This window comes from Hermetia illucens, chromosome 4, assembly GCF_905115235.1.
Source record: "Hermetia illucens chromosome 4, iHerIll2.2.curated.20191125, whole genome shotgun sequence".
NCBI classification, from domain to species: domain Eukaryota; kingdom Metazoa; phylum Arthropoda; class Insecta; order Diptera; family Stratiomyidae; genus Hermetia; species Hermetia illucens.
The window spans coordinates 27,136,574-27,162,052 of record NC_051852.1 but is presented as its reverse complement, the minus strand read 5'-3'; the positions used below and the strand labels follow the sequence as shown (position 1 = coordinate 27,162,052).

Sequence of the window (25,479 nt, the reverse complement as noted above, 5' to 3'; positions counted from 1 at the left end):
GTCGTGCGCACTACCTAGCAGCCGCGGGCCTGAGATGGCGAAGGCTTACAAGCTGTGCCAAACCAAGGAGAATTTGGCCCGCTTATAACATAGTCCGGTCACGAGAGCTCCTGTGCCAGACGCGTGCAAGTGCATTCAAGATTACGGCGGTCTGCACGGGGCACTGGCCCATAGGGGACCATGCCGCTAGGCTCGGCTTACCCTACAACTCGCATTGCCGAAGCTGCGGAGAAAGAAGGGAAACCCTCATGCACTTTCTCTGCGATTGCCCAGCTCTGGCTCGAGTCAGGCTGCGGACACTGGGTAAACCATTTTTTGGGGACCTCAGTGAGATTTCTAGCTGCAGGGTCGGAGAGCTGCTTTCCTTCGTGAATGCTACGGGCTGGCTCTGAAGATCCGAGCCAGCTGGACTCTGCTTCCCTGTTCCTATAACAACAGTCACGGTCTTAGGAGTTTGTGGCATCAAAACGGCGCACCAAAGCGCTAATTGGGCTCCTCGGAGCGGCCACTGATACCTACCTACCTACCAGTGCTTGTTAATGTCCCTGTATTTTGCTTTCGAATACTCTTCTATCTACTAGTTCATTGTCTATTCGTTGCATCTAACCGTCCCGCTGTAGTTTTCATCCTGCTTTCAAATGCTTGATTTAGTCTCCTTATCTCCATTGCGAATCCTGACAAGCGAAACCTCACATGGTCTGCATCCTCCGCTATACCACCGCATCCCAGACAATTGGGGGTCCGACTCAAAGTGATGCAGATACTGCCTGTAGCAACCACCGTGCTACGTGAGGAACTGTGTAATGTAGTAGTTGGCCTCCCTGTACTCAAGCCATATCTTAATGTTTGAAATGAGCCTGTACGTCCATCGTCCCTTCGTAGACTCGACTCATCTGCATTGTCAAACATCACATGATTCTGAAGCTACTGCATTCCTGCGTTATGCATGTCTCCTCATACGTCTTGAATGGTACAGCACACTGATATCTTTCGCCAGAATGTCGGCTGGGATTCCGCCAGTACCAGTACTGCCTCACCTGCTGCAATGTTAAAAGCTTTGCAAACTCTCAAACCCACGAGCCGATAAACCGAATTCATTTATTTGTTTTTCTGAGAGTTTGCACGCGCCTTCACCCATACAGGTGGTGCGTAAAGCAGAATGGATCGCACCACTCCGGTTACAAGCAATATCCGACAGTGTTTCGGTCCACCCAAAATTCGGCGCCATTTTTGCAAGTGCCGCAGTGGCACTAGATGCATTTTGACATACATATTCTTAAAGCTCAGTTTGGCATCAGTCTTCACCCCCAGGTATTTGATAGGCGGGATCGAGACGTCCATATATCCACCAACTTTCGCATTGTTTTTCTTTCTATGGTTTATTATTAAGACCGTAGTCTCTTCTCTTCATTGTATATGCCATTCCATAGCATAGATCCAGTTCCGAACCCTGTGGTGTCCCCTATAACGACATTGAGTCCTTGAGGATTTTACGTAAGCACCTGTCTGGAAGACTTAATCCCACGGTCTTCTTAAGATACGGATTGATTTTGTGACCACAATCAGAGCCCCGCCGAAGCAAGCTACAGTGGTACCAGTCTATACCAAGTGCATGGCTTAACATTCCTACTGGTGGATGCAAGACCTACCTAAATCTCTACCGAACTAAGGAGTACGACACCCGTGTTGAAACGCAACACCACGCCGAGGCCCGAAGGTCTCTTCTTGCTTGAGCATAACCAACAACCTCCATGAAACTCCCACTAGGGGGCCTACCGCAAATAACCGAGCTGTACTCGCATACAACGGGAGTTCATCCGAAGTATGAGAGTCCAGGGGCTATCTCGGTTCCCATGGTACCAGTATACCCCTGGTGAGGTTTCGTGACTAATTTGGCACTTCAAATGAGTCCCCGTGCAGACGCGGGTCTGATCGCCCTGATTAGGCCTTTGGAGCATTCGCCTACTGCATCACGGCCGGCAAGCCAAAGTGAGTACAGCGTCTCCCGATGCCACCACTATGGAGGTTCTCCTCGGCCACTTGGTATTGGTTTGACCGACAGGGTCGCCGCCCCGTCTTCCTCACCGCCACCTCTGAGCACCCCCCTATAACGACATACTCTTTAGGGCTTTCATCCGTCCCGTACCTCAGAGAGGTAATTTTCGACCAGATTCGCCAAATTTCCAGGAACACCTATGTCAGCCAACGCGTCTTTAATTCGATTTCAGTTGGCGAAGTTGAATGTCGATATTCAATGTCAACACGGCACAACAGCCACCAGAACTCAGCGGGTATTTTGTCAGATTTACTACCATGCTTATTGCATTTACTGTATAGTGGGCGCGTTAAAATTCATAGTGGCGCTTCGACAAGCCATTGCTGTTGTCAACGATGCGTAGCAGTCTCACTGTGATGACTCTCCCCATTATAGCCAACACGCAGATCGGGAGATATGATGCTGGATCTTATTAGGTTTGGGAAGCAATACCAACTTTTGCTACACTGAGCAGGGAATATTTCATTTTTTAGGTACGCTTCATCATCCCGTTACGGATGCCATGCAAACATGGCACCGCAGCTTCTCTTCGGCTACTGGAGTTACCACGCATTCGTCAAGTTGAACCACCGTTTGCATCTTCCTCAGAAGGCTGCAACCGCTTTAAGCGGCCCTTCAGTCGTCTCGATTATCGTTACCGAGATTTTTCTTAAGCTTCTGGCAAAGTCTTCTTGTCCGGGAACATGGGTTGCCTACTAGGGAGTAGTCGCCTTCTTAACTTATGTTGATATGAGCGAATAGTTGGATACCCTGTATTTGGTTTGAAATGTTAACTAGAGTATACCGTGCAAGTAACTGATAATGTATGTCTCCAAATTGAACTTATTCTGCTTATTGAAAGGTGCAAAATCAGAGGATTAATTCTGAAATTTTTTAAATATTGTGTTATAGTGTAAAATTGCAACAAAAGCCTATGAACCCTACAAACCCATGAGAAAGTTACTGAAACTCAGTAGACCGGTAAAGTGTCAGATAAATTTTTTTTTCAATTTTGTCTAGATCAGATTCGTGATTTGGGTCCTCTGCATAACCATGTATTGGCTTTCATGGTCTTTATTGGCTGACCAACACTTGGAACCAGGAGGGTGACATAGTCTACGAGTTGAATTATTATCGACTGATAACTTCCGCGAGGAATTCGAGGTACTTGGAGCCTTCAGTTTTCGGCAGGTTTTTTTAATGATTGTGAACGGCTAGTTTCATTTCCCCGGATTAAACTGTAGACTGTGTTCTAAATTAAGAACATTTGCTGGAGCAACTAGGATAAGCCTCTAACCCTTACGTAGTTCAAGGCAGACTAATAAAAGAAATCAAGTTTGTTTATATAGGATAGCCAGAATGTTTACCACCGTAGCCGATAACACTAATTTCAAGAATCTATTCACTTTGTTTTTAATAATAATAAAAGTCTATATTAGGTAATTTTACTTCGTCTATATCATTATTCGAAGTTTTCCTCAAAAGGATAAAGATTACTCTGATCCAATTACGGTATTTCTAGGTTTATAGGCCATTAGTTTAGGTATTTCATATCCAATAGTATTTATTGCCTTAAAGATGTTTATAACATTGGCTTCTGGTAGCACTTCTCTCCTATAATTCTGCTTCAAAGCATTGTTGCTCACAGCAATATTTCCATATCATGTAAACGTGGTCAACCCAATCGGTATTCTCAATTTCAATTTTCCTACTGGAATTCGAAATGTCAAGTTAAAGAAATGTCATTGACAACGTAAACAAGAAACCAAAATTTCAGAGATTTGTACACACTTTTGTTATTTTCCTGTGAGAATTTCCACTAGATATCAAATGAAAAATGAATCTCAGCGAATTGTGCAGGATTTGCATACAAAATGACAAGAAACTGCATCAGATCGCCAAGTCCCTAGCGCCGGATATAAAAGTGACCTGTAGCAGTGTTGTTGAATTGTGGAATATTTTTCATAAGCTTCTAGTAAGTAACAAAACGGTAGAATTTAATCTAATTTAATCCTAGATGGTTATTTGATAGTTATTTTGATGAATTGTGTGTTCCATGAAACTTCCGAATTGGTTTGGACCGGCAGGAGTTGTAGAAAGGGTGTCGGGTTTAGGTTACTCTAGAAGTAGCCATAATGGTTTTTGCTGGGTGCAGACACAGTGTCCCGTACCTAAACGAATTCTAATCAGTTCTGTAAGCCATGTTCATTTAATTTGGTAGAACGAGGTGTTTGCTTCTTTGCAGAGACAATTAGTTTCGGATCTTTTAGGCTATATTTTCTGGCAGGTAGAGTGCTAGGTGCGGGTAGTTTGTAGGAAATAGAACCATCGGCAGAATTTTACCATAACTATCTGTTGCTGAGCACTATTCAGCTTGTACTAGACTCCAAAGTTCGATTGGTAAAAAGTATTATAAGTATTCGATTTCGGCTACTATAAAATTCAAATTGGGAAAGTTCATTTCGTGTGAATTCACTGAATTTGTGTCAGCAGATGCTTTAAGATTTGTGTAGAAAGTGCGGAAATATGATTGTTGCACCTATGCATGGTCTTTACATGGCTTAGGATAGAAAATATCATTTGTAATCGAATATTTGCCACTGCGACTGGAGAGGCAATCTACACATTTTCATTGATTAGACAGCAGGAGAGATTCATGAGCACTTCACTGAATGTTCAATGAGGTCCTAGGAGTTCAGTTCTAACCCAGTTGGAGTATGCCTTACTCGGTTAAATATATCTTTCTTTGCATCCGATTATTTCTATGAGAGTCAGTTTTGAGAATTGTGTCGTTCATGAGGCGAGTCGGGCAGTAGAACTATTGCCTTACGTTGGTCCGTTTAAGTTGAATGAATGATCCATAGTTTGTGTTTAGCCGGCGGTTTTTGACATCAAGTTCCTCGGAGATTTCAACTCAGTTCACCATCGTATCGTTGTACGGTTATATGTTGCCGTGATAACAGATATTACCTCTGGATGCTTCTTCTGCGTGAAGTCTTTAAAAGGTACTCCTTACTGTCGCCTTGGGAAAATGAATCGAAATTTAAACTGTGCGGGCTGCACCATAATGATCAAAAAGTTCATTCAGTTGATTCAAAGACGTGCTCTGCCGAAAAAGTTTTAAGGTTTTAGTAATACAGCCCCTGGCCACATTATTATAAGCACTGCAGATTCTATTATCATCATCAACGGCGCAACAACCGGTATCTGGTCTAGGCCTGCCTTAATAAGGAACTCCAGACATCCTGGTTTTGCGCCGAGGTCCACCAATTCGATATCTCTAAAAGCTGCCTGGCGTCCTAACCTACGCCATCGTTCCATCTTAGGCAGGGTCTGCATCGTCTTCTTTTTCTACCATATATATTGCCCTTATAGACTTTCCGGGCTGGATCATCCTTATCCATACGGATTAAGTGACCCGCGGACCGTAACCTGTTGAGCTGGATTTTATCCACAACCAGACGGTCATGGTAGTCATAGATTTCGTCGTTATGTAGGCTACGGAATCGTCCATTCTCATGTAGGAAGCCAAAAATTGTTCGGAGGATTCTTCTCTGGAACGCGGCCAAAAGTTCGCAATCCTTCTTGCTAAGAACCCAAGTCTCTGAGGAATACATAAGGACTGGCAAGATCATAGTCTTGTACAGTAAGACCCTATGGTGAGATGTTTCGAGCGAAACAGTTTTTGTAAGCTGAAATAGGCTCTGTTGGCCGACAACAACCGTGCGCGGATTTCATCATCGTAACTGTTATCGGTTCTGATTTTCGACCCTAGATATAGACCCCTAGAATTATCAACGGTGTCAAAGTTGTATTCTCCTATCTTTATTCTTTCCGTTTGACCAGTGCGGTTTGATGTTGTTGGTTGGTTGTTTTTCGGTGCTAACGTTGCCACCATATATTTTGTCTTGCCTTCATTGATGTGTAGCCCAAGATCTCGCGCCGCCTGCTCGATCTGGAAGAAGGCAGTTTGTACGTCTAGGGTCGTTCTTCCCATGATGTGGATATCGTAAGCATAGGCCTGTAATTGGGTGGACTTAAAGAAGATCGTACCTCTTGCATTTACCTCAGCATCACGGATCACTTTCTCGTCAAAGAGGTGGTGGGACCTCCAACTGGCCGATGTTCCAGGTTATTCAGCAGCTCACCAAAATACTCAACCAATCGCTCCAATATGCCTATTCTGTTGTAAATCACATTTCCCTCTTTGTCTCGGCAGGATGCGCATCGAGGTGTATAAGGCTTCATCCTGCTGACTTGTTGGTAAAACTTTTGCGCCTGGTGCGGTTGGTCCCCGTACTTTTCTAGGTCATAGACTTGTTGGTTCTCCCAGACTTCCTTTTTCCGTCTGTGAAGTCGCTTCTCCGCTCGACGGAGTTCGGGATAAGTGTCTGCGCGTGCACGCGTTCTTTGAGAATGCAACATTACTCGGTATGCGGCATTCTTCCGTTCCGTAGCTAACTTACATTCATCGTCAAACCAGCCAGCGACTTTTTTGCGGCTGGGGTTGTGAAGATCATTTGTTCATGCTTCATCTCCAAGATCTCTGTTGACTGCGGTTAGTGCGGCATCCATTTGACCTTATAGATGTTGCGGAGGGCTGTGTTGTGAATGGTTTCAGTATTCAATCTCACCTAATTGTTAGCGGGGATTGTAAGTGGTGCCCTAATTCGAGTTCGGACAACTATGCCAACGAGGTACTGATCCGAGCCTATGTTGGACCCCTATATGTTCTGACATTCATCAAGGCTGAAATGTGACGGCGTTCAATCAACACGTGGTCAATTTGGCTGAAAGTAATCCCGTCTGGAGAGGCCCACGTATGTTTGTGGACCGCTTTCGACGCAAACCAGGTACTTCCAACAACCATTTCGTGCGATACAGCTCACTGAATGATGCGCAGACCGTTATTATTGGTATCCCTATGTAAGCTATGGGAGCCAACGTATCGCCTGAATACGGGCTTCTTCCCTACTTGACTATTGAAATCCCCAAGTATGATTTTGATATCATACTTGGGACAGGCTTCGAGGGTCCGCTGAACTGCCTCGTAGTAGGTATCCTTCTCCGACTTTGCAGTCTCCTCTGTAGGGGCGTGAACGTTTATGAGGATTATATTCCTAAACTTGCCTCGCAAACACAGAGTGCATAGCTTTTCCCCTATATTTTCAAAGCCGATAACAGTAGGTTTCATTTTTTGGCTGACTAAAAAACCGACTACGAGCACATGGCTTACTGGATGGCCGCTATAATGGTGGCCGCTATGTATATGGTGTATGGGCTGTTCTCTAGGAAACCGCAACGCTGATACATCAGCCGTTGCCGGGTTCGTCGTTTTGAAATCCATCCTGTTCGAGGCTCCTTCCGTGGCTTCGTAACATCGGTTTTCCGTGTAAGGTTATCAGCCCTTCTCAACCCCCAAGGGAGGAGGACCAGTTGGTACATTTTGTGCCGTTTTTAGGCGCGGGAGACTCGCCTTCATCCTTCTCCGTCTGCAGTTTTTCATGAAGAAAGTACTCCCAGTGATCACCACGTGGAGGTGGAGATAGGGTTTGGTAGTAAAGCTGTTGGTTCAGCAGGCGTTTCCCAGGTTTTATGCTGCATCGTGGGTACCAATCCACGTTTCGCTCTGGAACCTATACTACCTTTGACCGCTACTAGTCGTATGCATCTCATTTTTCGTATATGGGTAGGGTTTTGAAAGCAGCTTCTAGTTGCGAATAAGTTCACTCGATCGTTCCTTTGGCGTGAGGATGTTACGCTGTTGTTCGAGAATGGGTCGTACTAGTTGAATTAAGCAAATTCCTGAAAAATTGTTTCCAAATTGTCTGGTGTCTGGTGATCCAATGTGTATAAAACGGCTGAGTGACAGTATTCCTTCCTTTTCGTTTATAGCTGTTGCCCGGACCAACCTGAAAAACGTCAACCCAATATCGGTAACCCTCAGAGTTGATGATAATATCAACATTAAATTAATATTCAAACCGATAGATAAGATTTTGCCGGGTTAAAGGGTTGAATTGTGCTTAGAGTGACTTTATATGAAAGAGCCCCGCCGGTAGCATGTGTAATGGTAAATTAAACGGTACAATGTAAGTAACCAAAGGTCATAAGCAGTTTGTGGTCAGTGAAGATTGTGGAGTCTTACTACTCTCACTATCTGTCCTATGTATTTGAAGGTAAGGTAGATAGCGAATAGCTTTCAAGCCGCCTACCTCTGCCGGAGATAGTTTTCTTTCAAGAAGAGGAGCGATTCCGAATCGTCACTTTTTTGTTGAAGAGTTGCTCCTATGGTTATATAATCGCAACGAAGTATCTCACGTGCTTTCGTTGGAGACCTAATCGTCATGAAAGTTGATTTCTAGTTGTCCAAAAGTGCACGTTCTTTTCCCTTGTGGTTTGAATTAGGGTTAGTTAGGCGAAATTTTCTTCATAGAAGAAATAAGGAAACGAACTACATCCTGGAAACAGGCAAGAAAAACGGATACAACAGGAACTTGATCGAAAACCGGATCAAAAAGAAACTACGCCAAGCTTCAAGACAACAACTTTCAACACTTCTTCAAGGGGCGAACATAGAATCTAAGCAAGGAAGTAGCAGATCTTCAGTAACTGAAGGTGCAGCGACAAATAACTCTGGATTGATGGCTGAAATGAATTATCTGCTGCTTAGAGGAGCAGTCCGTATCCACATGTTACCCTGACTAGCGATTTCATCCACAAAAGGAGGAGGAGGAACCCCAGTGTATACGATGCAATTAAGAACCGTGGTGGAGTGTTCTTTCAACCTCTTCAGTTGCTCGTGATCATGGATAAGAAGTCGACCGTAAACGTCCTTTACAGGACCATCGAAAGATTAGCGACCCCATGCAAGCTCTTTCAGGATACGATATATACTTCTGAAATCATTGCATTCTGTGGCATCTTCACTTCCCGATTATGCAGTCAGCCAGATCGCCCTTTCGAGACATGGCCGACGTCCTGCGCAAAACCCGAGAAAAAAGCATATTTGATGGTAGCGCAATGCTCATCGGTATTCTGAGGGGGGTTATACCTGCCGTCCTATAAGTAAGATAACCCTCCTACTGTTGAGCGACAGCTGGATCATACAAGCAGCTCCCCAACCATGCGCAATACACAAACGCAACTACTAAATCTATTGCTGATCTCCAAGTGGACGATCTGATGACTCGTACGGTTTCCTGTCTGCTGAAACCCAATTGACTTTATGGCAGGCTCAATGCTTGAACAATGTGCCACCCATGACGAGGTGGTGGAAGTTGCAGAAATCCACAAAGCTCCCACCATTATCGTTACGGTCGCCAGGACTGTGCTTCGTCCAAGGTGTTGTCAAAGCCCATCTTGGCATTCAGATTACCCATCACAATTACAATGTCACCTTTAGGAGGCCTGCCCTGAGTTGCATTTAATTGCTCATAGAAAGCATCATTTTCCATTATATCGGAAGTATTCGTTGGAGCATAACACTGTACAATTGTAAGAAATCTGTCAGAAACCGTCTCGCAAGTCAAGAGAGCGCGCCTTGCGTTAGCCTTCAGAAACAATTCGGCATCGGATTCGCGTCTGCTACCACTTGATTCGCGTCTGCTACAACTTGCCTCTCCAGAGTTCAAAAGGACGTTGACATTAGTCTGACAAGAGGGAGAGGAGTACTCTCCAGAGTCCCGCCACCTTACCTCGCTTCGATCCAGAATGCTTAGACTCAGCTCGAGCTGAAGAAACTGAGGATCCACGCTATCGTTGTCGAGGAGATTTGCACATTGCAGCAATCAATCACAGTCTGTTTTCGATAACCAAAGGCTGTAGCCGTGAGGTCAGTCTCTATCCAGGGCGCTTCACGTTTGGAAATTTCAAAATTTTCAGGTTGTTAGCTCACAAATTTCTATCCCTTTTACCTGCCTCTAACGACAAACAGAGAAGACTGAGTAGTTTATTTTTAAGCCCCAACTCACAGGGCCTTCTTTCTTTCACATGTTAGACTAACGAAGTGTAGGCAGTATCCATTTTGTTCCTTGTTTTCTATATGGTTTAGCACGATCGGTTTAACCCGCTGAATTACTCCAAATCGATTCGTCCATGTTTTAAATAGCTCTTTCTATTAAAAAATATTTTCATTTCCAGATAAGCACCGACGATGATTTGCCTGATAAAATTTGTGATGATTGCCTTGAAAAAGTCCACGAAGCATACATTTTTCTGGGAAAATGTGAAGCATCAAGAGGAAATTTACTTCAGATTAAAGACGCTCAGCTACAAACTGAACAAAACAATGAACCATTTCTGGTTGAAGAGCATCAAGTTCAAACAGATATCAAGGAGGAAATAAAAGATGACTTCTTTCTGGATGATATTAAAGGAAGTATTCAACCAGTTGAACCAGTCAATGAAGTTAAAGAAACGGTAGCGAATGAGGTTGTGGATCAAATGGAAGTTGTGGTTGAAGGAGAAGCAACGTTTTCTGTGAAAGAGATTAACACTTTTGAGACAAATGGCGCTGAAGATGATGATGACGATAACTTCGATGATGATAATTCTGAAGATGATGATGATGAAGATTGGCAACCACCAGCGAAATCGGATGATCAATCCGAAGATATAAAACCGATGAAGGAAAATCCGGAAGATGATACACCAAAAAGGAGGGGTCGAAGGTTAGTTCGATTATGACTTTTTATTATTAGATGAATAGTCTGTAGCGCCAAAAGAATAATTTTTCAAATATTGATTTTTGGAGGATTAGTTGTCCTCTGCATTAATGGATCTAGAAATAGAAATAGAAAATTATTCTTTCGGCAACATGGGGAAGATTTTTTTTCTAGCTATAACCAAATTGGACAAAACGACATACACAACATTAGTCTGTACTCTGTACATTTTCTCCTTTAGGAAACGAACCGTAAAAGAAACTGATGACGATAACGAGAAGCCTCGATGTGAAATTTGCCATAAAGACTTCGACAAAAGGTCGCGGCTGGTACGCCATATGAAATCTCATATAAGCGGGCGAAGGTATAAAGTTGTAGTTTATATTAACGTTTAAAAAATGTAACCTCTGTTAATTTAATTAGGCGCAAAAAAGAGCCAATGGAATGTGAAGTATGCAATAAGAAATTTGAGAAAAAATCACGCCTTCTTCGTCATATGAATGTACACGACCCCGATGGACGGCCTTACGAATGTGAGGTGTGTAAAGTTCGATTTGTTCATGAAAGTAATATGCGGCGTCATGCAATTGTACATACGGAAGTTATAAGCGAATCTTCAACTGTATTGAAACAACAGACCGTGTTCAAATGTATTGAGTGTCCGAAAGAGTTTGCTAAGCAGGAATCATTGGCATCGCATATGAGAACTCATCGAAGTAAGGGAGAGAAGAAGTCTTATACTTGTGAAATATGCACGAAAGTGTATCCACAATTAAATATGCTTACAAGACATATGAAAAGTCACGAGGAATATCGAAATTATCAGTGCAATATATGCGGAAAGAGATTCGCTTTAACTTCGCGTCTTATCGATCATATTAATCGTCATAACGGAGTAAAGCCCCACGTTTGTCATTTTTGTAACAAAGGTAATGGGAACGTAAAACAATAAGCTGTTTTAATTCATTTCAATATTTATAACCATAGCCTTTTTGCAAAGCTGTACACTTAAGGACCATCTACGTACGCACACGGGTGAGCAACCGTATCTTTGTGCCCAGTGCGGCAAAGCATTTAATAATGGCAGCAACTTGCGTCAACATCTTTTGCGCCACACTGGAATCAAACCATTCGCTTGTCCCGAATGTCCAAGTCGATTTGCATGCAAAGGAGAGTTGAAGGGACATATGACCACCCATCAAAATATCAAACCGTACAGTTGCGAACAGTGCGATTCGAAATTCACAAAGCCACAGTCCCTGAAAAAGCATATGCGAATTCATACAGGAGAGCGACCGTATGCCTGTGATGCGTGCGGAATGACGTAAGTAGTTTTACGTAAATCGTGTGCATGATACAAGTGGATAGATTTAAAAATGAGGTCCATGTCTATTTCCTGGTAATAATAAAAATAATTATTATGCAGTTTCACCTCATCATATCCTCTGAAGCGTCACATGCGCACCCATACGGGCGAGAAACCTTATCAATGTAAATTCTGCGATAGATCGTTTGCTCAAAGCAATGATCTTGTAAAACATACCCGCAGTCACGTTGGAGAGAACACTTATCAATGTGAAGAATGTCCTGCAGCTTTTCGATTACATAATGAATTACGTGCGCACATACAAGAACATTTCCGCGAGAAAAATGAACGAAAAGATTTCAATGAAGATCTGCAAGCGGCAATTATTCAACAGAAAGCCGCTGCAGAATCGGGTAAATTTATGAGTGCTCTGATGCCTGCAATAGCAGCTCCCACGGTGAATAATGAAACAGCCCCAACGACTGAAGAGTTCACTACGGCGGCATAATGAAATTTTATTTTATATGTAAGTTTACGGAAAATAGATTAATAGTAAGATAAATAGTTTAGTAATAATGACCATATGAGAAAGTAATGATTTTACAAATGAAATTATTATGTAAACAAATACTAAGTAGACGTGGTTTATGTTCGAGGTATTGCTGCAATAATGCTGGCATTACAGCTTAGGTAATGAGTAAATGTTTATTTGAAAATCAGTTAATGCCCGTTTTATACCTGATAAGTAATATATTTTTTCTCAGTAAAAGATACGCTTATTGATTACGGAAGAGAAATACCCCATTTCTAGGATTCCTTATTATATGCATATTACAAAAATTCCATAGATCTATCTGCAAAATTATTATCGTTTGCTGCATCGAATTGCGATTGTGACCGGATTTTAATGTTGAAGAAAAGGAACTTGCGAAAAGTGTTGTTGAGAGTAAGTTCAAATGTTCAACCCCAGGCAGGAAAATCAAGAAAATGGAATGGTTCTTTAGAAGATTTCTGCAAGGATATGAAGGATTTCTGAAAAATGTAAGTAGAGCATGTTTGTTCTTGTAGTAATGCATATATTCCTTAAAGGTAATGTTTTCCAGCACTGAGGCGCTCTACGACGAGTATAGTAAATACTTCAGTAGTTTTCGATTTGAAGGCATGGAACGCCAGCGTATGAGAGTTGTCATGTTCTAAGAAAACTAATAAATTTTCAAATATCATCTGAATTTACGTGAAACGCAGAAAGCTACTCTTACGTAGATATTTTGTTTCCTCCCTCAATAAGCTGCTCTTAGGTAGATATTTACTCAGCTCTTTGCTCCCTTGTTACGTTCTAGAGTAAATAGGGCTGTTTAGTTTTGATGATGTGGAATGTGTCTAAACAGGAAGTTCCTTTTGGGTAGACGAGCAGGTTTTTTTTTGAATATCCATTGCGGTATTCAATACTAGTTCGTCTTGTAGAAAAAGTTTCCGTTTTCTGGTGCTCGGCGCCTTGGCTTTGAGATTTGATTGATTGGTTGGTTGTTTAGCAGCCCTTGACTTTCCTTCTTTTATAGGTATGATAATTGGCCAATCTTTTGAAATCCAGAATTCCAGCACCTCGCCTAGAGATTGGCTTTGCATTGTATATGTTCGCCATCTCATTTGCCAAGACGTCAATCGGCATCATTCCAGAGATGACGAATACTGGATCATCTGAGACAGTCCTGAAAGCAGAGCATACTTCTCCTGACATCGTCCTGTAGACTGCACTCAGTTTTTTAGCGTTAAATGATATCCGCAACGCCTCCCTCCAAACTAGGGTCGCATAGAGCATGATTGAGGTTGCCATCCTGGTTCCAAGCAACATAGAGATATATCGTGGCCTTCGCATGTTCGGCATCATCCTTGCCAGGGCCATACTTGCAGTGGATGATTTATCGCAAACATACTGCACGTGTTGCCCTTAGCTGAGCTTCCTGTCTATCACCACCTCCACGTATTTGATGGTCGGTTTGGAAGTGATGATATGATTTCCGATCTTAATGCAAGCGTAATTTCTCTTCCGGCGCTTAGTGATGAGGACTGCTTCCGTTTTTTCCTCCGTCCTAACCCACCGCCGCGACTTCCCCCGGAAGGGGAAGATTAAGTACCTCGTTCGATATGATGTTCCACAGTAGTGGGTTCAATATGGCGTCTTGCGGGACACCCGCGGAAACAACGTACTCCTGGGGTCCGTCATCGATGCCATATGAGAGCCTCTTTTCTGCTAAATAACTATCAACGATAGCAGTGAGATAGGCGGGAATACCAACCTTTGCTAGGGATTTGCGTATTAGATTCCAATTGGCCGAATTGAGCACATTTTTCACGTCCAGGGTTATTATCACACAATATTTGCTGGTACTACCCTTTCCGTGAATTATATCTTCGGCCAAGCCAGTAACCAATTTGATGGCATCAATGGTTAATCTTTACGGAACCCATACTGCCGATCTGAAAGGCCGCCATACCTCTCAATAACAGGGAGTAATCTATTATAGATTATCCGTTGTAACATTTTCCCCACAGTGTCGAAAAGACATGGCTCTGAGGATGGTTCACCTGGAAGTTTACCAGGCTTAGGCAGAAGTACCAACTTATGCCGCTGGAAATATGCACGCTTCGAATATGTCCGGTTTGGATTTCACGCAAGCTTAAGGGCCTTATTCGGTACTACGCCTGGCACTTTATTGTCTCCTATTCTACTGGAGATCTCAAGCAGCTCGTCACATTCAGAGGTGGTTGGAATGTGTCGGTGTCATCTTCGTGCTAGGGTGGGTAGCACCGGGATGATTTTCAGCAAGAGGGTAAAACACGTAATCTGTGGAGATGAACGGCCTCTGAACCGTCCCATCGCGATCCTATAAGCGCTGCCCCAAGGGTTTCATCTGCTTCCGAGCAGAGCTGCTTAAAGCATTTCCTCTTGCTTCGCTGGATGACGAGCTTGAAGGTACTGTGGGGCGCCTTATAGGCGTACTCTTTTTGCCTCTGATTGACTCTACCAACCGCCTTTTGAGCCTACAACCTTTGGCTCGACACATGTCTCAAAGAAGATTGGCTGGTGATCGCTGTGGGTGTAGCGTTCGCTGACGCACCAGGACATATCACGCGTCAGCGTAGGGTTGACAAAGGTCAGGTCTACAACCGAACGCAACCCCTCTTTTTGAAAATTGTTTACTGCCACTTCGTTAATCAAACCTATGTCTATCTGCGCAAAAGCTTCTTATAAACTGCGGTCCCTGGCATTTGATTCTCTGCTACCACACTCTAGGACCCAAGCGTTGAAATCACATTTGAACTTCGTCCCCTTGCGTTGAGAACAAGATTATCAAGCATTTCCTCGAATTCAGACAGTGTCAAACTTGGTGTGGCGTAGCAGCTGTATACATATACATTACTTATTTTCGCCCATACAAAGCCATTGGCTGCCTGACTTGCAGTACATTGTATGGCCTGTCGACCGCAAGCCCATATTGCCGCTCCACCAGTCGAATCTGTGACCCATATGCCACCGTGAAGGTTTCTAAGCGGTTCACTTATGATGACGCAATTTCTATCTCAGATTCGAACGTGGTCTGATCAAGTAAATTCAGAGCAACCCTGCAATGATTGAGGTTTATTTGATTACACCTCATTTTCACATTGCAGTGAGCGCCTTCCTAAATCCCGGACATTTACCACTTCCGGCAATATGCCGGTTAACTTGTCCTTCTTTTACTTCGCATAATAGGCATTTGGGGACCCTATTGCATTCCCTGGCAATATGGCCTTTCTTAATATACCTTCTGCATCGATCGAATCGATCAATGCTGCTGGTACATACCTTCGCGAAATGCTCAACCATGAGGCATTTAAAGCACTTCTTTAATTGAATTTGTTTTCTTAAACGGCAGACAACCCCCAACCCATCCCATATATTGCCTCCGCTGGTACTCGTATGTGTGGCCGTTTGAGTACCGCCATAGGTTTTTCGTAAACCTACAATAGACTCGTCGGTAAGTTCCTCCAACTTGAATTGCTCCTTCAGAGCAGTACAAATTTCTCTTCTCGATGTCACTTCATCGAGATCCTTACATTGTATGTAGATCTCATGTTTTTGGACGCGCACCCAAGTGAGTTTTTAGCTTGAGTGCGAAAGTCATCAGTTTTGCCTACCCTGCATCTTTTCAGTTCGAATATGAGATTCCCTTTCTGGGTTTCTGGGTTCCTCGGATTCTGTTTATATTTCCACTCAGATTTTTTAGGTCGGGATCAGGTTTGACCTTTTTCAGTATCTCCACGTAGGACAGATTGCCCTTACTCCAGTCATGTTGCGCATTACACGAAGAAGATAGAGCTGGACCGGTGGAAGAGCCGGATGGTAGGGGGTTTCTTGAACTAACAGGTTCCTTCCTTCTCTCCCTTCTTGTTGGTGAAAGGAATTCCCTGATTCAAAAGCTCCGCAAGGCGGGAGAGTTAGATGGCCAGCTCGAAGTGATATGGCAAACGGGGTCTAGGCTAGCTCTCTGACGATAGGGAGGTGTTTAGTTGCTAGTCCGATGACGCACCCTTGCGGGAGTCTAACACTCTGTGCGTAAATGCATTTACCAACCTTACCTAAAAAAGAGTGCTTACAATCTGAGTTTTGCTTGTTTTTTTACTATGAGCGACCCTAACTAATCGATTGAGGCACTATCGTTTTTTTGAAACGAACACCTGAATATTTGTGAATCTAGTCATTTGGTGATCACTGGTAATTCAATATTGGTGAACGAGGCATAACAACTTTACAATGGTGGGTCTCTACTATGCTACTCAGTGTTTGTTCCTTCCACTTCCTGCCTGCATACTTTTGTTCTAGAAGCACCAAGCAAAGTATTTTGTATTTTTTTAATTATCACCTTCCTCTTACATTGATTTCCCTTTGCGGTAGTTCTATATATAATATTTATCTTGTTGGACATCATGTTTTTCAAATCGACGGTTATTTTGCTGATACGTGCAAATATGGCCACTCCACCTGTCCATTAGTTCAATATTTATTGATGTAGGGTAGGTCACTTCCTTGTTAGTGAAAAACTGGGTATGGGTATTTTCAGGTATTTTGTGTGTGTTAATCATACCTTCCCTATCCTTGAATAGAGGAAGTTCAGTGCGGAAGTTAAAACAACGCTGAACCAACTTGAAAGAAGAAATAAATTTAGATTGCTCTGAATAATGTTATAATATCGCGGCTATCATACTTTTTAGTCCTCATTTAGATCTTTTTCCAGATTCACATAACAAATTTTGATCGTATCCCATACATCATTTATATTTCCTAATTCTTATATTTATTTCAAGGATAAAAACCGCGCATACGCTTTGCTCCATTAATATTCGAGACTATTTGTTTTTCTGTCATTACATTCGTATGTGGCGACATTTTGCTTATAAACAAAGTGAAGTGGGAATTGTTATTCCACCTACGCAGAATACCGGCGGCAGTTAAATGTGAGATTTATGAAAGAAAGTGGAATGGTTAGGAAGTAACGATTTTGTACTAGTTCGTGAAATTAAATAACAAACAGAATGAACACGAAGGAGTTATGTAGAATTTGCTTCAAAGCAAATGATAATATGAAAGCGCTTCTAAGTTGTTTGCACCCCAACTACGATTCAAAGTCCAAAAGTGTTTTGAGTTTATGGGAAATATTCAAAAATATATTGGTAAGTGTATTAACGTATTTATTATAATATCGTGTAGATTGTGTTATCTTGTCATTGAATGAGTTTGAGACAGGTTGAAACAGACCCGTGTATAGAGCGAAATTACATTATATTCATATATGTTACAATGTGTATATATCATCATCATCAACAGCGCAACAACAGGTGTCCTTGGTAAGGAACTCCAGACATCCCGGTTTTGCGCCGATGTCCACTAATTCGATATCCCCAAAAGCTGTCTGGCGTCCTGACCTACGCCATCGCTCTATCTCCATCTTCTTCTTCAACTACAGATATTGCTTTTATATACTTTCCGGGCTGAATCATCGTTCCCTACACGGATTAGGTGACGAGCCCACCGCAACCTGTTGAGCCAGACTTTGTTCACTACCAGACGGTTGTGAATTGCTCATAAATTGGGTCGTTATGTAGACTACGGAATCGTCAATCCTCAGGTACGGGGCCAAGAATTTTTTTGAGGATTTTCCTGAGTTCGAAATTTTTATTGCCACGAATCCAGGTCTCCGAAAAATATATAAAGACTGGCAAGATGACTGTTTTGTGCAGTGAGAGACGTTTCGAACGAAACAGTTTACGTGCGTGGATTTCATCGTTATAGCTGTTATCAGTTGTGATTTTCGACTTTAGATAGGAGAAATTATCAAAGGTCTTAAAGTTGAAGTCTCCTATCTTTATTGTTTCCGGTTGACTAGTGCGATGTTGGTAGTTCTTTGTTCTTTGGCGCTGACGTTACTATCATATACTCCACCGTCCAGCTGAGGTTCGGGACGAATTCCAAAGAGCGTGTATAGAATTCTCGGATATGGATCCTTTGCATAGACCAGGTATTCCCAGGCTCTATGCATCTCCAGCAACTTCAGGAATTCTATCTCAAATCAATGATGAGATTGCATCTCGGCTTTGTGCTGATATGTAGCTGCTGCAACTACAATCACTTGTGTATTGTGGTGTAGTTACGGCTATCAGATTGCACGGCCAGAAGATTCGCTTTCGTGTTATTGGTTTTCAGTGACCAAAGGGATCCACCATGGAAAATTCGTCTGGAATGTTGGCGGGACTCACTAAGGCAGGTCATTGCTAGACTGATTCAGATCAGCACTGGCAATGCCATCAGACGGGTGAGAAATAAGTGTGCAGAGTTTCCGGTGATGGAAGCGAAAGAGTATTGGGGTAGACTTTGGGGGTTACCCGCCCAGCATGTTGTGCATTCTGAGTGGATCATCGGCGCAGGCACCCGCCATATGTATCGCATTGATCCGAAACTAATAGTTTTTGGCGACAGTCATGGAAGGGTGGCATACCACCTTATCAGTCCGTACATCTGAGGGTGTTAATACCTCAGAGCCGTATGCGGAGGGGCATCTTCTAGGGGGATTCGTTGAGTCCTCTTTGGTTTTATATGGCACTGAGCCCTCTTTCCTGGCTACTGAATGATGTTAGAGGGCATGGTTTTGCAATAAAGTATGGCCTACGTGCTAAGTGCGAACTGATATACTTGATGTACTTAGATGACATAAAGCTGTATGCTGGTACTGACGACCATCTTAGAAGGCTATTGCGAATAATAGACATGTTCAGCTGTGATATCTGGATGGAGTTTAGGTTAGACAAGTGTCGAATCCAAGCCATCCGCAAAGGTCATAACGAGCCGCATGCCGGACATAGCATTGGTGACCTCCACATCGAAGCTATGACCAAGACAGATTTCTACAAGTACCTGCTTCTGTCTGTAAGGCAGATTGTGGACTGACTGAAGGATCGATCTTTCAATCCTCTGAGTGGGGTGAAGTTGGACCAAGAGCGGATCGATGAATGGAAGTTAAAAGCAATGCACGGTAAACACGTGAATTGTCTTTGGTAGCCATTTGTCGATTTGCATTTGTCGAACAGATGACTGTGTGCTGGCGAGTTCTTTGCTGAGACGGAGAGGTTCATGTGTGCCATTCAGGACGGCGTGGTCGCCACCCGAGCTTATAAAAAGCTCAAAAGCTCGGTTGGAGAACGACCAGCGCAAAATGTGTGGTTCTGCGTTAGAGACGTTAGACCATCTCATTTCTGGCTGTACTGTTATGGCACCGGTGCAATACATCACCAGGCATAATACTGTATGTAAGGTTATCCATCAAAACCTTGCTGATCACGGGAACATATCCGGTTTACCGATATGAACCGCAAGCAGTACTTGATAGTTCTGCTTATAGCATGTATTGGGACCGGCAAGTTCTAACTGATCGCCATACTGCACATTACAAGGCTGACGTACCGTTAGTTGACAAGACGGGTCGCTCCGCGTATATTATTGATGTTGCTATCCTCTATAATAGCAACATTGAACGGAAATAAGCGGAGAAGAAGGTGAACTATGAGCCACTGGCTCGGAAAATCAAAGAAATTGGGCATCTCTAGCGGGTGGTTGTAGTTCCCATAATATTGTCAACTACAGGTATTGTACCTAAATCCCTCACGGCTTCCCTTGATGTCCTGGAACTTTCGCACAGTCTGGTTCAAACCATGCAGAAGTGCACCATTCTGAACACGTGCTCGATATTGCGGGGAGTTATCGATAGATACTCCCATTAACCTACCACCGGCCACTACCACCAGCGCCCCTTTAGTTTTTAAGTAGGTAGGATCATCCGAGCCTAAATGATTGGCACTAGTATTAAGTAAAATCCGGCATCTGCCGAGATTGTGATAAATAATAATAATTGTTGGCGCAACAATCCAATTGGATCAGGGCCTTGAAGTGTGTTAGAGCACTTCATTCAAAACCGTAACAGTACACTTCAGGAGTAAAGTACCCTATATTAGGCAATGAGGTCAGCATTCTGCTTGATTTGACTCAGGTACTCATTCACAGCTGAGTTGACTGGTATCCGACGTCAAATCATGATACAAATCCCACTGCCACCAGTGAAATTTGAACCGCGACCTTCCGTACGATAACATTGTGCTCCAACCACTCAGCTATCCGGATGCTTCCTGAATAACCCGATTAAAGTATTCACTGAGCCACAGTGTTGGGTCCCAGCTCTTCGCTTTTCAGAGCTCAGATGCGATGTCGACAGGTCCTGCCGATTTCCCCGATTTCATTCGTTTTATTGCTTCCCCGACTTTAGTTGTGCTGACAGGTGGAACTGCTCCAAATGTCGGCAATGATTGTGGAAGTGGAGGATGACCAAATTCTTCAGTTGAAATCTGGTTGAAACATTCTCGCCATCTATCCGTCGTGGATCCACGGTTCGTAAGTAAAGTACCATTATTGTCATTAACGCAACACAAGTATTTGATATCCTGTATGCGTTCGTTTCGGCTTTTGGCAAGTCGTTACAGATCTCTCTCGCCATCCCGAATGCCCAGTTTATCGCAAAAATTTTTGTAATGAGTCGCTCTGGTGACAGCGATTGCTTTCCTTGCTTCCTGGTTGGCGTTCTTATAAATTTGTCAATTGACGAGGGTTTTGTCGTCCAGAAACTTGTGGTAGAGGCGTTTCTTTTCACGGACCTTCATTTCAACATCGTCATTCCAATGGCAAGTATCTCGGTTGATGTATCGCTTACTTGGCTTGGTGATCTCGAGGGTTGCAAAGGCTAGTTTGTGGACAATGTCTTTCATTTGGTTCCACGATTTTTCCGCGTAAGTGAGATCCCTTCTTCTTTCTTCTGACCAAATCGCCACCATTTAATGTGCGGCAGGCCAGTGTGTTCCTCACACTGTTTTATCGGTAGCTTATGTCGCAGGATGCCAATCAGTGACGGTGGTACAAGGTACAAGGTCATGAATATTCGCAAAATCGATTATACCCTCGCCATCCTCATTGCGCGCTCCAAATCCCTTTCCCCATAGCACTTGTTACCACTGCCTTTTCACCCACATGACTATGAGTCGTCAGCAGGCATGTGACAAGTCTTTTCATCGAGAAGTAGCCAGAAGGCATCTTTTTCGGCATCAGGTCGACCTGTCTGTGGTGCGTAGTCGGTGAATATATGTATGAGGTATCAAAAGAAAGGTCTCGATTAGAACTTTGCGAAGCCGGTATTAGTTTTGATAATTGTTGGAAATGCGGGGAATGTGGTTGGTATAAAGTCATCATTTCGTTCATGGATTCATTCTTAGAAACTGGACAACCGAAAAATCTGAAAAAACCATGGACGTGTACGGTGTCCAGGCGTCAAAATTCGGGAAGTTGACTAGATATTGTCAGGAAGGCACTGTATGACTTAATTAAAGTACGTTCATTGATAATTATGTTTTCATTCAGAATGAAAAATCGTTAACTTTTCAGATTGATGACGATCGATTCATAGAATCTGCGTTTGTATGTAGTGAATGCGTTGCAGAAATCCAGCGCAGCTATGAATTTATTGTGAAGTGCGAACAATCAAACAGTCTTTTAGAGAAATTTTCAACATGTAAGCAAAAATCAAAAGGCACCCTCTTACCAAATAGCAGCAACAGTGATTCTCATTTATCGAAAGAAGAGCTTGATAATACAGAACAGGATGCTAGCAATGTGGAAAAATCAAAGCAGTTGAAGTACGAACCAAAAGTGGGTTTAACTCCTAATGAAACTGTCTTAGATTGCAGTCAAGAAATGCATGACGACAGTGACGATGAAGAATATTTGCTGCAAATCGTTACTGATGATGATGATGAACCCGAAAAAGCCACAAAAATTGAAACCCCGAAAAGAAGGTATAAAATTTTGTTAAATATTTTTAGCTTATAATAATTTTATGCTGCTTTTTAATCTTCAGACGGAACACTTCAGTTCTTACATGTAGAACATGCGGTAAGGCTTTCACCTAAAGATATCACTTCAATCGACATGAAAAAATTCATTACAAAGAAGGAAGACCTTTTGAATGCGAAGTCTGTAAGAAGCTGTTCACAACTGAAGAGAATAAGAATCGTCATATGCTGTTACACAACGCCGTAATATCAGGAACAGCAACGATCCTAAGTCCAAGAACCAGCTTTAGATGTATGGACTGTTCTAGAGTGTTCACCAAGCAAGAATCCTTATCATCACATATGCGCAAACATCAAAATTTGCCTAATCGAGAGCGAAAATATAGTTGCAAGGTATGTCCTGAAACATTTCCACGATCATCATTACTGTCGCGACATAATAGAACTCACTATGAGAATCGGAAATTTCAATGCAATATCTGCGGAAAAAGATACGCTGGTAATGGACAACTAGTTGACCATTTGAATAGGCATAACGGGATCAAGACACATTCTTGTGAAGTTTGTGGAAAAGGTAATATCAAATTCTATTAAATCGAATTATATGAGAATTCAAAAGAATTTATTTTCAGCATTCTATTATCCAAGTCCGTTGAGAGAACATCTTAGACTGCACTCTGGAGAGGCCCCATATCCTTGTCCCCAATGCGATAAAGTTTTTGCAAGTATAGGGAATTTACGGCAGCATTTGAAGCGCCATTCATCTGAAAAATCAATAGAATGCCCGCAATGCCCAAGCCGGTTCAAGTGTCAAAGCAATTTAGTTTCACATGCCTATGTTCATAAGGATGCAAACCTCTATGAGTGCGATGAATGTGGTATGAAATTTTCGAAAACATATGTATTGAAAAAGCATAAACTTGTGCATTCTGGGGAGAAGCCTTACGAGTGCCAGAGATGTCCTATGAAGTAAGTGATAATTTGCGTTAATTCCTTTGGAGTTTTGGCAATGATTTTTCTAATGATTTTGACCAGGTTCAATTCATTGTTTCCTTTGAAACGGCACATGCTTATACACACTGGAGAGAAACCATATCAATGCAAATACTGCGATCGTGCATTTACACAATGCAATGATTTAGTGAAACATACGAGGGGCCACGTTGGAGAGAATATATATATGTGTGAAGAATGCCCAATGGCATTTCGATATCAGAGAGAACTTCGAGCTCATGTTAAAGATCATTTCAAAAAGAAAGCATTGAGAAGTTCACAAGTAAAAGATGAAGGGACTACGGTAGAATCCGGATAGAATGACTTCCAAGGGACAGACAAAATTTGCACAACGTTCAAAGCGTCCGCATAAATTGAACTTGTTTCTATTTAATGTAATGCACAATATGAAATTTCTATAAAAATCAAACCACAATTAATATTCATAGAAAACTTTACTTAAAATTAACCACTCCGCATACATACATAGGTGTCTATCATAAATCAGAGAAACAATAGTGTGTTTTTTGTGAATTCATTCATTCAAAGAAACAATAGTGTATTGTCAAGTTCTCACTTTACATAACTCATATCACTGGATTGCGCAGCATTAGATAAAAATCCGTTCTATAACTTCAAATCATACAACCGTACTGAACAATTAATTATAGAACAATCCCTTCAACTGAGTTACGTCACCACATTATCTTCGTGGGCGAGCGACGAGTCCCGCCATCAAATTGTGCAGCCAAATAAATATGCACATGTGCATTTAGTGGTTAAGAAAATAAATATAAGATTATTATCTCTATGTTTAAGGTACAACTTATTGTTCAAAAAATAAGTATAAGATTACCCTTCTTATTTCCGTCTTTTAGGAGGTAAACTAGATTCTCCAAGAAAATATGTGGAATAAGAGATAAAAATAAAATGAATGTGGAATATAAATAGGATGCATTTTAATTTTTAAAGGACAGTCTAAGTTCAGCAGTTGAACAGCGAAAAAAAATTACCTTGCCACAAAAACGAGGGACTTACAACCGACGTGAGTTATTCTAACTCTGGAAGCACACTGACTTCGTAATTTTTTTTGTTAACACAATTAATTTATTTTTTCTCTTTGTTTTGGTTACACATAGCTTATGACTAAACTTAATACTAGACTTATCTCTAACAGCTTAACTTTGCCTCAGTAGTGGGAACCTTGGCTCCTGTGGCATCTAATGTTACAAGCGTACGGGAGGAACTTGAACTGGCTCCAGTGATGAATCCATTCAGAAGGAGCTCGATTTTTCGCAGATCCCCTCCCACACGGGCACAAGCCCCCACGATCGCTACCCCCAGTGGGAAGCGTATAGCGGGAGTCTTCGATGAGGAAGAATCACTGACGCCGATTCACCCGAGCGATGTTTTGGGCAATGATCAGTCTGGAGCTGCCTTTACTGCCCTCGGTAAAAAGATCATGGAGCTGTGTGAGTTTATAAAGGAGCGCAGGAACATTCACCAAAATATAAGGGCCATGATAAGAGGCATCCGTTTGACGTACGGTAAGGCCCAGGATGAACGAGTAGGGAAGTCGCCGATTGGAAAAGTGAACCAGGCAACTCAAGTAACTACAAGAGTCAGTGGTGAAAACGCTAAGGAAAGCCTATGGGGGAACACAAACCGCCATCATCAGCCTACCAGTGGAGAACGCACTCAAACTGTTAGCAGCAGGGAGAGTGAGAATAGGCTGGGTTATGTGTCGCCTTAGGGAACAGGTGGCGTTAAAACGGTGCTTTAGATGCCTTGGCTTTGGTCACATTGCGAAGTAATGCACTAACCCAAATGACAGGTCAAAGTAATGCAGGAGATGCGGAGTGGAAGGCCATATCAGCAAGGACTGCGGAGCTGACCCAAATTGTCTACTGTGCAAAGGAAAGGAGGGTGTGGACCATCGGCACATTGCGGGCAGCAGCAGGTGCCCGGAATACAGGAGAGCCCTTACTGGAGTAGGATATCGGCGGTGTATAGGGAAAATAGGGTTGCTATCAGAACTGAGCCTTGGGGTAGGC

At 42.7% G+C, this 25,479-nt stretch overlaps 3 protein-coding genes across 3 annotated transcripts in view; all 3 read left to right on the top strand.

The window, feature by feature from the left end:
• LOC119653404 overlaps window positions 1–25,479 on the top strand; it is a 42,998-nt gene that overhangs the window by 5,156 nt on the left and 12,363 nt on the right. The window contains exons 6-16 of the mRNA XM_038057968.1: window positions 3,872–4,010; window positions 10,178–10,707; window positions 10,943–11,065; window positions 11,125–11,630; window positions 11,689–12,025; window positions 12,128–12,509; window positions 22,026–22,435; window positions 22,498–22,532; window positions 22,593–23,006; window positions 23,065–23,401; window positions 23,468–23,708. Coding sequence (XP_037913896.1) covers window positions 3,872–4,010; window positions 10,178–10,707; window positions 10,943–11,065; window positions 11,125–11,630; window positions 11,689–12,025; window positions 12,128–12,509; window positions 22,026–22,435; window positions 22,498–22,532; window positions 22,593–23,006; window positions 23,065–23,401; window positions 23,468–23,708 — 3,454 coding nt within the window. The remainder of the gene's footprint in view (window positions 1–3,871; window positions 4,011–10,177; window positions 10,708–10,942; window positions 11,066–11,124; window positions 11,631–11,688; window positions 12,026–12,127; window positions 12,510–22,025; window positions 22,436–22,497; window positions 22,533–22,592; window positions 23,007–23,064; window positions 23,402–23,467; window positions 23,709–25,479) is intronic.
• LOC119653778 lies at window positions 17,301–22,643 on the top strand. Its single transcript, XM_038058780.1, has 3 exons — window positions 17,301–17,719; window positions 22,026–22,435; window positions 22,498–22,643. The coding sequence occupies exons 1-3, from the start codon at window positions 17,582–17,584 to the stop codon at window positions 22,547–22,549; spliced, it is 600 nt and encodes a 199-aa protein (XP_037914708.1). The 5' UTR covers window positions 17,301–17,581; the 3' UTR covers window positions 22,550–22,643.
• Window positions 22,554–24,316, top strand: LOC119653776 (zinc finger protein 43-like). The gene is made up of 3 exons (XM_038058778.1): window positions 22,554–23,006; window positions 23,065–23,401; window positions 23,468–24,316. Exons 1-3 carry the CDS (start codon window positions 22,658–22,660, stop codon window positions 23,742–23,744), a joined length of 963 nt encoding a protein of 320 aa, XP_037914706.1. The 5' UTR covers window positions 22,554–22,657; the 3' UTR covers window positions 23,745–24,316.